This window comes from Aotus nancymaae, unplaced genomic scaffold (assembly GCF_030222135.1).
Source record: "Aotus nancymaae isolate 86718 unplaced genomic scaffold, 86718_ANA_hifiasm-v0.15.2.pri h1tg000038l, whole genome shotgun sequence".
Taxonomy (NCBI): domain Eukaryota; kingdom Metazoa; phylum Chordata; class Mammalia; order Primates; family Aotidae; genus Aotus; species Aotus nancymaae.
In genome coordinates, this window is record NW_026988452.1 from 1,046,223 (window position 1) to 1,060,464 (window position 14,242).

Genomic DNA, 14,242 nt, shown 5'->3' on the forward strand with positions numbered 1-14,242 from the left:
CCTCAACCTCCCAACCTCAGGAGGCAAATGCTATTTTTATTATCCTCACTTTACAGGTGAGGAAACAGCTTTCAGAGGTTAAGGGATAGAGCTGGGATTCAAAAAGAGTTATCTCTTCACTATTTACATATATTTTACAGTTACCCTAGTTGTAATCCTTGACTCCAAAAAAAGGAACAGGGACATGAGCTTCTAATTTTGGATATACTTAGAAGAATCTCTTTGCCTCATCATTCAGATAAGTCTCCAAGAGTGTAAGTTTTTAATAGAAAACAGCCAATAAAGTCAGAAAGAACAATAAATTGGAAAATCCTCATTATGCAATCCCTAATGAATTACCTGATCAAAGCTGGGTGGATCATAATTTAAGTGAAAGCCTGTTGGGAACTTGACAAAATATCAGGTCACTCCTTACGTGATCAAAGGCAAATACTTACCAGCTTCTTTAAGTGACTTAAAGGGACATCCACAAAATACAATATGTGAATCTTGTTTGGATTCTGTTTCCGACAAATCAACAAAAAGACATAATCTGATAACTGAAGGAAATTAATCAGCATCTATTGTCAGATGGTGTTAGGGAGTAATTAGGAATCACTATTCACTTTGTTGGCCATGATCAAATGCTGTTGTTACATACCTTACAGTCAAGTCCTCATAGCTCTTCTGGAAAACCAAATGGAATACTTATTACATGAAAACTTCTATACCTCCATATCAGTATTTTATAGAAAAGTAAGCTTTATTTCAAAGCAATCTGAAAACAGCAGTCGGGGGACCACATTTACAGACTGGTAGGAAGGAGCACACAGTCACATGTCCATCTAGCAAGGTCTCAAGTTAGGAGTCTCACCAATTCCTGCCCAAAACCTACTCAGTTTTCTCTTGAGGTTGAAACTAAAAAGTAGACTCAAACATCCCAGTGATGTCTGTGTTATCCAAACTTGCTCCAAGTTCAGGAAACAAGACCCCTGGGCTAAACTTATTGAGGGATTCGCTTAATTATTTAAAAAAAAATTGAACGGTAAGCTCACCATGAAAAGAAAAAAATAATTTACATTGAGAATACAGTTAAGTTAGTAGCTTTCTTCACATTTTCACATTTTTTGAAAGAGCCACAGAGGTTTCATTCATGTTTTAACCAGTTAAGTTGGTAAAGATCCTGTCTCTATTTTGTAAGAGATGGATTGCACTTAATTACTCCTCATGACAGCCAACTGGAAGATTATTCAATTGCTTTTGAAAGATTATTCCATTGCTTTTGAAGTACTGGTTGGGCTGGCATCTGCGATGGTAGCCAAATAAATGAGATTTCTATGTAACACATGCTGGTACCTATGGGCAAAAAACGGGCAGAAATCAGAAGCTTGTTTTTACTGACCATGAACAAAAAACTGGAAAATAATTTACCCACTCTAGTGGAATGGCTCATCCACTGATCGGATGATTCCATGTTACCAACCTTCTGGTTTAACGTATTTAAGGAAAATATAGTCGGATTCTCACCCATTTTCACTGATCACCGTCACGGCTACCTCTCGAAGCCGAGCCACCATCATTTCTTGCTTGGACTGTTGCGGGAGCCACCTAGTCTGCCTGATCTACCTTCGCACACCTACTTTATTCTCCACACGACAGCCTGAGAGAGCGCTGTACAATTTAAATCAAGATCATGTTATATCTCTATTTAAAACCTTCCAAAGGCTCCCATCTGATTCAGAGTAAAGGTGAGCCGTTCCTGTGTCCTAACAAGGCCCTACATGACTGGGGTCTCCAGTTCCCCTCTGATCTCCTCTTAGGGCTATAACTTTGTTCACTGAATACTGGCCCACAGTGGCCTCCTTGCTGTGACTTGGAAATATCCAGCACACTTCTACTAGGGAGCTTTTCCTTCTGATGCTTTGCTGCCTTACTTATCTCACTATGCCTTACTACTGCATAGCTGGCTCCCTTACCTCAGGTCTCTACGCAAATATCACCTTATGAGACATGTCATGTATAAAATAGCACTCCTCCCCCCACTTACTCTGCTTCATCCTTATTCAAAGCACCTATTATTATGTGCCTAATTATACACTTCCTTATAGATTCTAGAGTCTACAATGTCAGCTCCATGAGTGCAGAGCTGGTATCTGTTTTACTATGGATTTCCCAGTGTCTGAAACAGTGCCTGGTACCAGGAGTATGGTTGTCGCTTGGTATCCACAGGGAAGTGGCTCCAGGACACCTCCCCTTAGATACTGAAATCCAAGGATGCTCAGGCTCAAGTCCCTTATGTAAAATGACATAGTATTTGTATATAACCTACACACATCTCCCTTATCATATACTTCATTTTTATATTGATTGATTGATTGATTGAGAGGGATTCTTGCTCTGTCTCCTAGGCTAGAGTGTGGTGGTGTCATCTTGGCTCACTGCAACCTCCGCCTCTGAGGTTAAAGCAATTCTCCTGCATTGGCCTCCCGAGTAGCTGGGATTACAGGCACGTGCCACCACACCTGGCTAATTTTTGTACTTTTAGTAGAGACAGAGTTTGGTCATGTTGGCCAGACTGGTCTTGAACTCCTGGCCTCAGATGATCTGCCCGCCTTGGCCACCCAAAGGCATGGGATTACAGGATGAGCCACCACACCTGGCTTGTATACTTTAAATAATGTCTAGATTGCTTATAATACCTAATACAATTTAAATGCCATATAAATAATGTTATACTGTGTTGTGTTTTACTGTTGTACTGCTATTTTTTATTGTTTTATGTTCCCCAGTATTTTTCAAATGCAATGCAGAACCCTTGGATATAGAGGGTCAACTGTACTTATAAAATGTCTGTTTGACAACTTCAAGAAGGGACAAAACATTTTCATGATCAACGTAAGCTTACAGGGTATAGAGTTCTTCACCCAGAAAGATAAATCAGACAAGAGGTCAGAAAGCATGGTCTGTGCAATGTGAAAAACCCCACTAGGAGATTTTGACAACTTTTTTACCCTTGGGTTAGGAACGACTGTACGAAATGAAACGTTTTGCAACCATTTTTCATATAGAAAAAGGAGAAGGTGTTTACTGTAAACTTTTAAAAACCAAATTACCAAATGGAAGAGTCAGATGTAAAGATTTACCCCAAAATCGGTATCTCTACTGTTCTACTGAGGTATTCAGTGAGGGACTGTAGGTAATTTTTCTAGGGGGTAGGGATTGTGAAACATTAGTAACAATGAAATAATATATTTTTCCATAAGAAATGGGCATAAGGCTGGGCATGGTGGCTCATGCCTGTAATCCCAGCACTTTGGGAGGCCGAGGCGGGAGGATCATCTGAGGTCAGGAGTTTGAGACCAGTCTGGCCAACACGGCGAAACCCCGTCTCTACTAAAAACACAAAAATTAGCTGGGCGTGGTGGTGGGCACCTGTAGTCCCAGCTACTCGGGAGGCTGTGCCAGGAGAATTGCTTGAACCTGGGAGACAGAGGTTGCTTAGAGCCCAGATCACTCCAGCCTGGGCAACAGAAGGAGACTGTGCCCCAAAAAGGAAAGAAAGAAATGGGCATAATTCCTGGACTAGATAGGTTTGGAAAAGAAACTCGGACTCTATTTTTCTCATGTTGGTATCTGCTTATGGAGTGCATTGAATTATTATGCAGAATATACCTTTGGCTTAACTTGGAAATTCTTTGTCTGTCTTTGTGTGTGTCACTAACAGACTGACAGCAAGTTGGAAATGTGAGGGAGCTTAGCAAAACCGTCTGACCCCTTCACTCAACAAAAAAAGGATGAGGCGGGGATCTAAGATGAGAAAGGCGCCACGGCTCTGATCTCCTGAGCCTAGTTTCCTGTGTGCTCCCAGCCCCATCCCCGTTGTCATCAGCTGGCATCGCTCTGAGTGAACGAGGCTTTGCAGTGAGAATAATTCGCGTTTTGAAGAAGGAGCCGCGTCTGACTCCAGGCTCCACAGTGTACTCGTTGCGTGGCCCTAAACTCTTTGAGGCTGTCTTTCCTCAAGCGGAAGAGGCGCTTAACTGCTCCCGCTCGAGACCGCGCCGCATCACACAGGCTTGCCCTCCCCCACAGGCCGGGGCACCGAGATGGGGACACTTACTGGACGCACTCGTTCGCCCGGCCCTTGTTCTGATACTCCACAATACAGCGGATCAGCTGGTCATTCTCCTCAAGGAGCTGAAAGGCCAGCGAAAGAAGGGCAGTGAGGCGCCAGGACCGCGGGGACCGACCCCGCGCCGGGCTGTCCTGCCCCGGCGCCGCGCTGACGTCGTGCCCATCTCACTCCGTACCCCGGCTGGTCAGCACCCTTCACAGACTGCAAGTCTCCGCTGAGGTCGCGCACTACGGGGTGCTTCTCGCACCCCGCAGCCCCTCGGCCTCCCAGCTCCTTCCCAACGCCCGCGTGGGTGCTCACCCGCTGGATAGTCTCTTGATTGACTTCCGCCTTGCCCCTCAGCCAGTCGGGGACGAAGGCCACCGACATCCCGAGGAAGCTCCGGAACCAGGGACCACCAAGCTTCTCCGCCGGAGCCAATCAGCAGCTTCAGACACAATACTTCCGGCGCGGGGACCCGTGATAGGTGGGGGGAGGGGGGGCTATGCTCTCGACGTTGATTGGATGCTCCCGCCTACAGGGTGGGGGACAGAAGGGACGTCATTTGTAATTGGACGCGCAAGAGCGATACTCTGCGCCTTCCCCGGGCCCCGCCCCCAGAACGCCGGAGCCGTTTGCGCATCCTTTGCGCTTGCGCAGTCTGGAGAGCTAAACGTGGATCGGGGCTGGGTGTACTGATCTAGCCGGCGTCAGCACCTCCAGTATTAGGCTGTTAATGCTGAATTTATCTGCAGGAGCAGCTTGCTCGGCGTCACACAGCGTCTGGATCCCAGATACATGGTTTCAGATCCGCTGCCCTCTCGACCTCACTCCGGTGCCTCCGGGCCTGCGTCTGGAGCATGTCTCCTCCCAGGCCAAACCTGCAGGGCCAGGAAAACTCTTATTAGCTTTACTCTTTGCTGAAGGAGAAATTCGCGTTTTCCCACATAGCCTAGACGTATCTGGGGCAGTAATAATGCTTATTAGGTTGACAACCCTGAAAAGCACAGGCATTTTCTCCATTTTACAGATGAGGAAACAGGTTAAGTAACTTGTCCAAGGCCCCTTAGCAAAGCCAGTCTCTGGATATCGGCAGTCTGGCTTTAGAACTCCCACCCTTGGCCAGGCGCGGTTGGCTCACGCCTGTAATCCAAGCACTTTGGAGGCCAAGGTGGGCGGATCACCTGAGGTCGGGAGTTCAAGACCAGCCTGACCAACGTGGTGAAACCCCATCTTAAAAAAAAAAAAAAAAATTAAAAAAAAAGAGAACTCCCACCCTTAACAACCCGCGCACATACTGCAAAGGTGGTTTGTTTCAAGATGCAAAGAGGAAGCTGGACACACCCTCGCCACACAATAACTCCTGGTTACCGCTACAACAGAGCTGCTTGTAGTCTTCTAGACCAGCGGTCCCTAGCCTTTTTGGCACCGGTTTCGTGGAAGACAAATTGTCTTCCACGGGGGTGGGGATGGTTTTGGTACGAAACTGTTTTACTTCACATCTGCAGGCATTAGATTCTTATTAGCAGCAGGCAACCTAGATCACTGCGAAGTGCGTGCACAAGAGGGTTCACGCTCCTGTGAGAATCTAATGCCCCAGCTGCTCTGATGGAGTGGAATGCTCGGCGGTAATGCTCCTGCGCTCTCTGCTCTCTAGCCATCCGTGGTGGATGTGGTAACAAGATTCGTTTTCCATGAAGTGAACAGCGGCCACTTCATTTAGGAGGGAGATCTTGGGAGCCTGCACTCCTAAAAAGGGGGGCTCCCTAGAGCTTTATTTCCCTGAGTAGTGGCCCTGACCCTTAGCAAGGTCATCTGCTTTGCTGGGCTTTCTCTCCACAATTCCTTTATTCAAACCTGTGAAAAGGCAGCTTTCGTCCCATTTCACAGAGAGGTAAACCCGGTGAGAGAAGTGAGGTAACACCTGAGCTGGGGTGGACTCAGGGCCTGCTGGTTACTAAGCCTGTACTGTTAACTCCACAGCAGGCTTCCTCCTCTGGAAAATCCCCCAAAGCTCTCAGAGAAACAGAGTGGGCAGATAAAAAACCGTCAGGAGCTTTTTGATGGGATGCAGGTCTTGCCTAGTTCCACTCAGCCCTATTCCTGTTTAGACAAGTGAGGAATGACAGTAGCATGAGATGGCCCAGACAACAATCCTCCCACCTCTGAAAGCTTGCCTGGGATTATGGGCATGAGCCACCGTGCCAGACCCATCTTTTTGTTCATAAAGTTTAAGTGACTTGCTTACAAATCTTATGCAAAATTTCATGTAACTTAGGTAATACTACGTAACATAATGCTACATATGGTATGTATATAGACACACAAAGATCTGTCCTGGGTATTGTTTTTAAGTATCTCATCTCTGGGCTTTATGTTTATGGCTCTGAAATGGTGGGAACTGGGACATACATGTTTGAGGAATAAAGTGAAGGGTTTTGTGTTATTGTTGTTGCTTTTGTTTTTGAGATAGAGTTCCATTCTTGTCGCCCAGGCTGGAGGGCAATGGTGCAGTCTCAGCTCACTGCAGCCTCCATCTCCTGGGTTCAAGCAATTCTGCATCAGCGTCCCAAGTAGCTGGGATTACAGGCATGCACCACCACGCTCAGCTAATTTTGTATTTTTAGTAGAGATGGGGTTTCATCATGTTGGTCAAGCTGGTCTTGAACTCCTGACCTCAGGTGATTCACCTGCCTTGGGCTCCCAAAGTGCTGAGACTACTGGTGTGAGCCACCGAGGCCGGCCTAAAGTGAAGGTTTTGAGTGAAGTTTATATAAGGATTTGATTTTTTTTAAAACATCATTAAAGTTTCTATCAGGTAAAAAAATAATGAGATGGTGTAGGGTGAGGCAGGCATAGGGGACCAACCTGTTCCAGCATACAGGGAAAGCCCTCCAGAAGAAAAGGTTTATAAAGGCCATATAAACGCGAGGTGGAGCTTAAGCAGGACACAGATTCTGGACTCTCCTAGGAGCAGTGGGAGCCATGGATGGTTTTAGGGAGAAGAATGATGAAGCCTGAGATGCGTTTAGAATTTTATTGGCTGTAGCATGGTGAAAGTTAGGGAAGACGGCCAGACGAGAAACAAAAAGAACAGTGACAAGGCTGCTACAAGCGCGCAGGCCAGAGACAGTGGGAGCAAAGAGAAAACGTGTGCGTATGAGAGACATCAGAAGTAGACTTGGCAGGTGTTAGTGATTGAGTGGGGAGGGAAAGAAAACGGAAATTAGGGATGCCCTCTGGGGTTCTGGCTTAAGCAACTGAGAAACTGGTGATACCACTTATGTGCTGGGGGAAACGGCAATGGAGGAAGGGCTTACAGAGTGCCACAGAAAATGGTTTCAAGATTTCAACAATAAATCTTGGCAAACTGCGTCAGGCCTCTGGGGAGGCAAATTAAGCCTTCAAGTTCCAGCTGCAGAGTGACCTGACTCTGTTACAGTGCATAACATGCTCAAGGACTTAAAACCCTTTTTGTAGCATAGCAAAGTAACCAGACTTGTAGGCTCCTTGTGAGACTCACTTCCTCCAGCTGCGCCTAGAATACAATCCATAGATAATAACCACATGCTTCTGCTTTTCAAAGAAACTCACAAAGCCGCCACTGCTAGCAATCTTTAGAATGACCCGCCAGTTCCAGTTCACCGAAGAATGCTCCACAATCACACCACTCCCTCCCCACCATCACCTCACCTTCACCCCACCATCTGCTGACTGCTCAAAGTGATTGTAACCAATAAATACTCTGGGGAACCTAAGCTCGGGGCCTTCACTGCCTCCATTACAAGTGATGGTCCTCTGGTCCCACTTTCATTCTGAATCTTTTTCTCATTCCTTTGTTGTCACTGAACTCGGGGTACCCACGGGTGGGGTGTGGGGGCGGGTTCCTTACATTATGGAGGCAGGGAACAGTGGGGAGATACTGGACTGGAAATGAAGGTGATAAATTCAGTTGTGGAAATGTACAGTGTGAGGAGATGATGTCAAATGATGTTCAGGTTTGTGGCTGGGGCTGAAACTCAGGGACAAGGGCTAGGTAGGAGATACAGCTTTGAGAAAACACCTGTAGAAACTGACTGGAACTATGCAGTGGATAAGACTTCTTAGGAGAATGTGATAGTTTCTCTTATGGCAGAGGAAAAGAAGCTGCAGTGGAGACCGAGGAAAGAGACTAGAGATATAGGAAGAAGAAAACCAGGAGGTGGGGGTTATGCCAGTTTTTTTTTAAACAGTGACTGAAAAGGACATACAGGACAGCAATGACAAATGCTGTTGAAAGGTCAAGGAAAGGCCGGGCGCAGTGGTTCATGCCTGTAATCCCAGCACTTTGGGAGGCTGAGGCAGATCACTTGAGGTCAGGAGTTCGAGACCAGCCTGGCTAACATGATGAAACCCTGTCTCTACTAAAAATACTAAAATTAGCTAGGCGTGGTGGCATAGGAGGCTGAAGCTGGAGGATCACTTGAACCCAAGAGGCGGAGGTTGCAGTAAGCCTCAGCGCCATTGCCAACCTGGGTAACAGAGCAAGACTCTGTCTCAAAATAAAAAAAGAACCAGGAAGATAAAGACTAGGTCTTTGATGCCTTTGATGAGGGCATGTTCAGTGATGTGGTGAAGCAGATATCAGAACTGCTGGGGACTGAGAAATGATGAAAGGGGAAGGTGAAGCAATGGAGTGTTGAAATACGGACCACTCTTTCCATGAGGTTTGGTTGTAAAGGGGAGAGGGGAAAGAAGGTGGTAGTTGGAGGGAGAGAAGTCATCAGGAGCTGAGGGATGTCACTTAGATGGTTGCTCTTTCTTCAGTAATGGAGGTTCCGGAGAAAGCAGGGTGCGGGCCAGGGAGGGGGTTGAAGAATAGGAGATCTGGGGAGCATGCCGGATATTTGGAAGTTGATTTTGGGGGAGAGCTGGAGAGAGAGCTGCTTTGGCAAATAGGACTGCTGAAGGGTATTGAGGTCCTAGTTGAGGTTGACAATGTGTGTAACACTGATCTGTGTGGTTTTGAGATTGTGTCCAGTGGCACCTAGAGCCAAGAAGCAGATTCTGAGAAGACAGAAGCCACTGAGAAGACCTGGGGAGCCACTGGTACAAGTCTTGGAGTCCAAAGGCTCAATACTTGCTAAATGAATAAATGGATGAACTCCACTACCTAATCTCCTGGAGTTCAGAGATTCGGGGAACCTGGAGTTCTGATGCCAAGGGCAGAAGAGGGGTGTCCCAGCTCCAGAAGAGAGAATTTGCCTTTCCTCTGCCTTTTTGTTCTATCTGCCATATGGGATAAGGACAGATCTTCCTTACTCAGTCCATTGATTCAAATGCCAATATCTTCTGGGAACACACTCATAGACTTACCCAGAAATAATGTTCTCCCAGCGATCTGAGTATCCCTTAATCTAGTCATGTTGACACCTAAAACTAATCATTGCAACATCCTAACCAAAAGTCTCAGAGCTGCCTCAAATTCAACTTGGCAAAGCTGGAGCTCATGATCAATCTTTTCTCCTCTTCCAGTGTTCTCCATATCTGTGCATTCCTCCACCAGCCGTCCATTCATTCAAGGCTGAACAGGGGCATCATGCTTGAAGCCACTTCATTGCCCCTTCACATCCAGCTCATCACCAAGTCCTGTTGCTGTTGCTCCTGCATTTCTCTGCAGCCTGCTTAGATTCTTTCTCTTTACTCTCACCCCAGTCCACACTGCAGTTCCATTCTCTCTTGCCTAGATGACTGCACTGGCTCCCAGGCCAGTCCCACCATAGCTTTGCTGAGACTTCTCCATTTTGATACGTACTTTAGCAGCTACAGTGGGTTTATAAAATGCAGTTGTGATCAGTGTTGCATGGTCCTAAACCTGCCGCTATGGCCATAAGACCCCACATGGTCCGGCCCCGTCTGTTCGCTCTCGTGGATCTCACTCCAGTCCTTTACTCTCTAAACTCTGAGTTTCTTTTCTTTTTGCGGTAGAATGTACACAACCACTTTTTAAGTGTGCAGATCTGTGGCATTTGGTACACTCATGTTGTGTGATCCCTACTATCCATTTCCAGAACTTTCATCTTTTCCAGCTGAAATTCCGTACCTATTAGGCACTGACTCTGCACTCCCCCTCTCTGGGTTTCCTTTCATCCCTCCAAGGAGCTCTGCTGCCTTCCAGGGTTCTCATATACATGCTGGTCTCTCCCCTTGGCCCAGTCGGCCTCCTGTGATCCCCACGCCAGCCCAGAAGCGTCTGTAAATTCCCTCAAACCCCTGCTCCGCCTCGAAGCGCAGCTGGTATTTGTACAGGTGTTTGGTTGTCGGAAGGGTGCTCTCCCCGCCCGTCGCCTCCTAACACAGCTTTCCCACAACGCTTGGCACACAGCAGGCGCCCAATCCTTGCTAAAGGAAGAAGCGGACGGACTCTGCCGCCTCGTCTCCGTGCAGCCGGTCATCCGTCTCCCGGTGCCTCCGCCCCAGCCTGGGGTGTGTCCTCCTGGGCCGGACTTTGGCGCCCCGTCCAGGCTGGCAGCGGGTCGTGCTCTTTGGTCTGCCCATCTCGGGCCTCCCGCCCAGACGCGCAGACCGCGGAACCCACGCCCCGGGCGTGTCGCTCTGTCACGCGGAACCTCCCGGCCTCCCGACGTCAGTCCGGTTACTACCCCGGCAGGAATCGAGCTCAGACCACAAAGCCTCCTCTCACCCCCGGACGTGAGGATTACCGGCTTTTACCTCAAACCGCCGCGGTGAGAGCCGGGAGGCGGGAGGAAAGTTGGGAGGCGCGCGCCGCAGCCACGCCCCGTCTCTCTGGGTCGCAGCCCTTTAAGAACCAGTACATTCGCGCCTCCGCCGGGACCGGGCCGCGGAGGCGCGCCGGGATTGGTCGGTTTGGGTGCGGGCGTCGCTTAGCAGCAGCCAATGGGGACTCAAGGCTTGCGCACGCGCACCACCGCCTACCTGCGCCTGGGCCGCCGGTGACCTGGGCCGGGTCCGCCCGGTCGCCTGAGGTTGCTGAGGAGGCGGCGGGTAGCGGGCAGGCGCCGACTTCCGAAGGCCGCCGTCGGGGCGAGGTGAGGGCTGGCGGGCGGAGGCGGGTCCCGCTGCCCGTTAGCCGAGAGCAGGCGGGGTCGGGTGTGGCGCAGGGCGGGCCCAGAGGTGGAGGCGGCGCAGGGCCCGCCCCGCCTCCAGGCCCGGCCTCGTCGGTGGGGCTCCCCGCGGGGCTTCGCTGGGCTCCCCGGAGTCCTCCGTCCGCTTTCTCCCGCCAGCCTCTCCCCGGGCCCTGGGGCCACCCAAGGCACGCGCCTGCAGGAACCCTGGGCTGGCAGATGGCGCCCCGTTGGAAGAGATGGGGAGTGAGACAGGGGACGACTGTGTGTTTAACTGTCCGCGAAGCTCCCGTCAGAGCGTTTTGCGTCTCGGTAGCGAACTTCCCGTAGCGTGCCCGCGATCTAAGCCGTTACATTCCGAATACACCGAGCCAGCCTTTCAGAGCGCTGGGCGCGGGACGTTCCGTTACAGGTTGTGTGTTCGTTGCCGATTTACACGTAGACCTCCAGAGCCAGGAGGATAAAGCACTCGGGGGGAAGACGAGGTTTGTAGCATCAAAGCCACGTAAGGCTGTTGCCAGTGGTGGAAAGTAGTTGGTGAAATTTGTGACATGGTCAGAAAAAAATGCAGCTCAGAACCAACAGATAGGGTAACATTTAATTACATTTTGCAGAGAAGAGTTGATCCTGCTAAAGGTAATTTTAGTAAAATGAAAAGTGGAAGCAATTGGAAATGGTTTAACGTTGCTAGATAGAACTAAATAAACAGAGTTTCCTCTGGAAAGTACATTTTGGACAATGTTGTTAATAGCTCTGATTTAAGTGTTTGTATTTGCAACAGAAGCTCTCTTGGAGTCTCAGTGTTTTTTGTTCTTAGAATAGCTTAGATGTCAACTACATTCAAAAAGTAACATGGTAAGAGAGAGGACAACCTGACTTCAAGGCAATACAGTGGGTAAAGGGCAGTTGTATCAAGTGTAACCTCAGGCTCCTTCCTCTACCAACAGGTCTCTGATTACCTTATTAGTGTTCTAAGAAGAAGAAATTATTTTTACAAAAAAAAATTATTTTAGAGAAAAGGAGTAGCTGTGATCCCAAAGGTTGGACTTATAGAAGCAGGATGTGATGGAAAGATCGTAGGCTTTAGAATATTTGAAGTAAGGAAGTCTGGGTTTGAATCTGGCTCTACCTCTTGAGCATTAGAGCTGTAGTTTTCCTACTTATCCAGTGTAGATTATGTCTACCTTATAGTTACAAGCATTTAATAACATTATCAGTGTGAAAGTTACTATCAAGTTCAGTTTCCTCCCCCTCTCAGTTCCTAACAAATGACAAAACTGATCTCTACCCTCCCCTTCACTCCATCCCCAAGCAACTTGGAGCCTTAATAGACTCTACAAATTTGGTAAACAGTTCTCAAGTCCTGTGGCTGAAGGTGAATTCAGTAAGGGTGACACAACTCAGTTTTGTCTTCTGTATTGTGTATTTGAGTCTTCTGTATTCTGTATATACTTTATGGTAAATGCTTGTGTTTGAATATTTGTGTGCCAAATGAAGCCTTTGTCCAAATTCCTATTTTACAAGGTGCAGTCATCTCTCTATTATTTTTTCTCTCTTTCACAACCTCTCTCTCTCAGTGCATGTGGTAGGGATTTGAGGAGGGGTTAAGGGTAAAAGGTGGAAGAAAAAACAGGAAGAGTAGCCTCCAGCATAGGCACAGAGTCTTTGTTGATAGAACAGGGATAATCTATGACATGAGCAGTTTATAAACAGATGCTGGGAAGAGGATTTAGGAAATAACGGAGGCAGATTAAAATATGTTGTTATAAAACCTAGTAACACGGATGCTGTGTATTTGATTACTACTTCATTCTCTATTTTTAGACAAATTTCATCTATATAAATTTTCTTTTTTTCTTTCCAAGTACAGATTTATTGCAGAAGAGTGTTCAAAATATAGATCAGAATTATGGCAAGGGATCTGTAAACCTGCATGTCTTGTTTCAGTGAACAACAATAAGGCAGCCCTCAGGTCACTCATTCATTTGCTTTGCAGTGTTTACCGAGTGTTTCCTAATGCGTGCCAGGCAAGGTGGTGGGTTATGACGTCCACGTCCTTGCGGATGGACCTCGTAAGGTCTGAAAGGCATTCTAGTGTCTCTATACGAACATTCTGAAGCTGCCTTTGTCCTTGTGGAATTGATTTTTTGTTGGTTTTTGAGACAGGGTCTCACTTTGCTATCCAGGCTGGAGTGCAGTGATTCAGTCACAGCTCACGCAGCCCTTCTGAGCTCAAGCGATCCTCCCACCTCAGACTCCTGAGTAGCTGGGACCGCAGGTGTGCACTACCATGCCTGGCATCTGTATTTTTATTTCTTGTAGAGATGAGTGTCATTGTGTTGCCCAGGCTGGTCTTAAATTCTTGAACTCAAGCAGTCCTCCTACCTCGGCCTCCCAAAGTGCTGGGATGACAGGTGTGAGCCACCGTGCTCAGCCTGCTCTCCTGTTTTCAGTTAAATACTAGTTATCTTTGAGCAGCTTTATTTTAGAGTCCTGAGATTATAGTACCTTCCAGTTTGGAAGTGTCATGTAGTTGAGGAGCTGTTCACTATAAAGTATGCCCTTCAATGTTCATGTATAAAACATCAGAGTTACAGTTAATTAGCAGATAAGATTATTGTTCTATTGGTGGAGATATTTAAAAATGATATTTAAACAAAAAAATATGAGCATAATTTAAAAAAAGCAATACATGAGGGTCTTAAGTTAATACTTTTTTTCTAGCTTTTAAGATATCAGGAAGTTGCAAAAATAGTATAGAGAAGCCTCATGTACGCTTCACATACGCTTCACCCAGTTTTCCCCATTGATTACATATTATATAACTCTAGTATGATAGCAACTCCAGGAAATTGACATTGGTATAAAGTGTGTGTGTATGTTTGCGTGTGTGTCGTATTGTCACTTTATCACGTGTAGACTGCAATCAAGATACAGAGTTAGTCCGTCACCACAAAGATCTCCCTTTTGCTGTTCCTTCATAGTCACACCCATTCCCTCCCCTCTGCCATCCCTAAACTCTGACAACTGTGTATCAGCTCTCCATTTCTATAATTTTGTCATT

General features: G+C 47.4%; 2 protein-coding genes across 4 annotated transcripts in view; one reads left to right on the forward strand and one right to left on the reverse strand.

The window, feature by feature from the left end:
* Positions 1-717: 717 nt before the first annotated feature.
* Positions 718-10,331, reverse strand: SS18L2 (SS18 like 2). Its single transcript, XM_012460114.3, has 5 exons — positions 9,449-10,331; positions 4,811-4,974; positions 4,415-4,628; positions 4,100-4,176; positions 718-1,335 (listed from the first exon to the last, which is right to left on the reverse strand). The coding sequence occupies exons 3-5, from the start codon at positions 4,481-4,483 to the stop codon at positions 1,248-1,250; spliced, it is 234 nt and encodes a 77-aa protein (XP_012315537.1). The 5' UTR covers positions 4,484-4,628; positions 4,811-4,974; positions 9,449-10,331; the 3' UTR covers positions 718-1,247.
* Positions 10,332-10,766: 435 nt separating this feature from the next.
* SEC22C (SEC22 homolog C, vesicle trafficking protein) overlaps positions 10,767-14,242 on the forward strand; it is a 29,652-nt gene continuing 26,176 nt past the window's right edge. The window contains exon 1 of one of the 3 annotated variants that reach the window (XM_012460116.2): positions 10,767-10,818. The gene's annotated coding sequence lies outside the window, so the exon portion shown is untranslated. Of the gene's footprint in view, positions 10,819-11,020; positions 11,143-11,436; positions 11,664-14,242 lie in introns of those variants that run through there. The other 2 variants (XM_012460115.2, XM_012460117.2) reach the window with 2 other exon arrangements.

Bases quoted from the DNA above. Each gene is read 5' to 3' on its own strand.
- SS18L2 (XM_012460114.3), bottom strand. From the start codon at position 4,483: ATGTCGGTGGCCTTCGTCCCCGACTGGCTGAGGGGCAAGGCGGAAGTC. The intron at 4,177-4,414 runs GTGAGCACCCAC...CTGGCCTTTCAG, and splicing joins ATCAAGAGACTATCCAGCGG to CTCCTTGAGGAGAATGACCA. The intron at 1,336-4,099 runs GTAAGTGTCCCC...TTTTGCCCATAG, and splicing joins CGGGCGAACGAGTGCGTCCA to GTACCAGCATGTGTTACATA.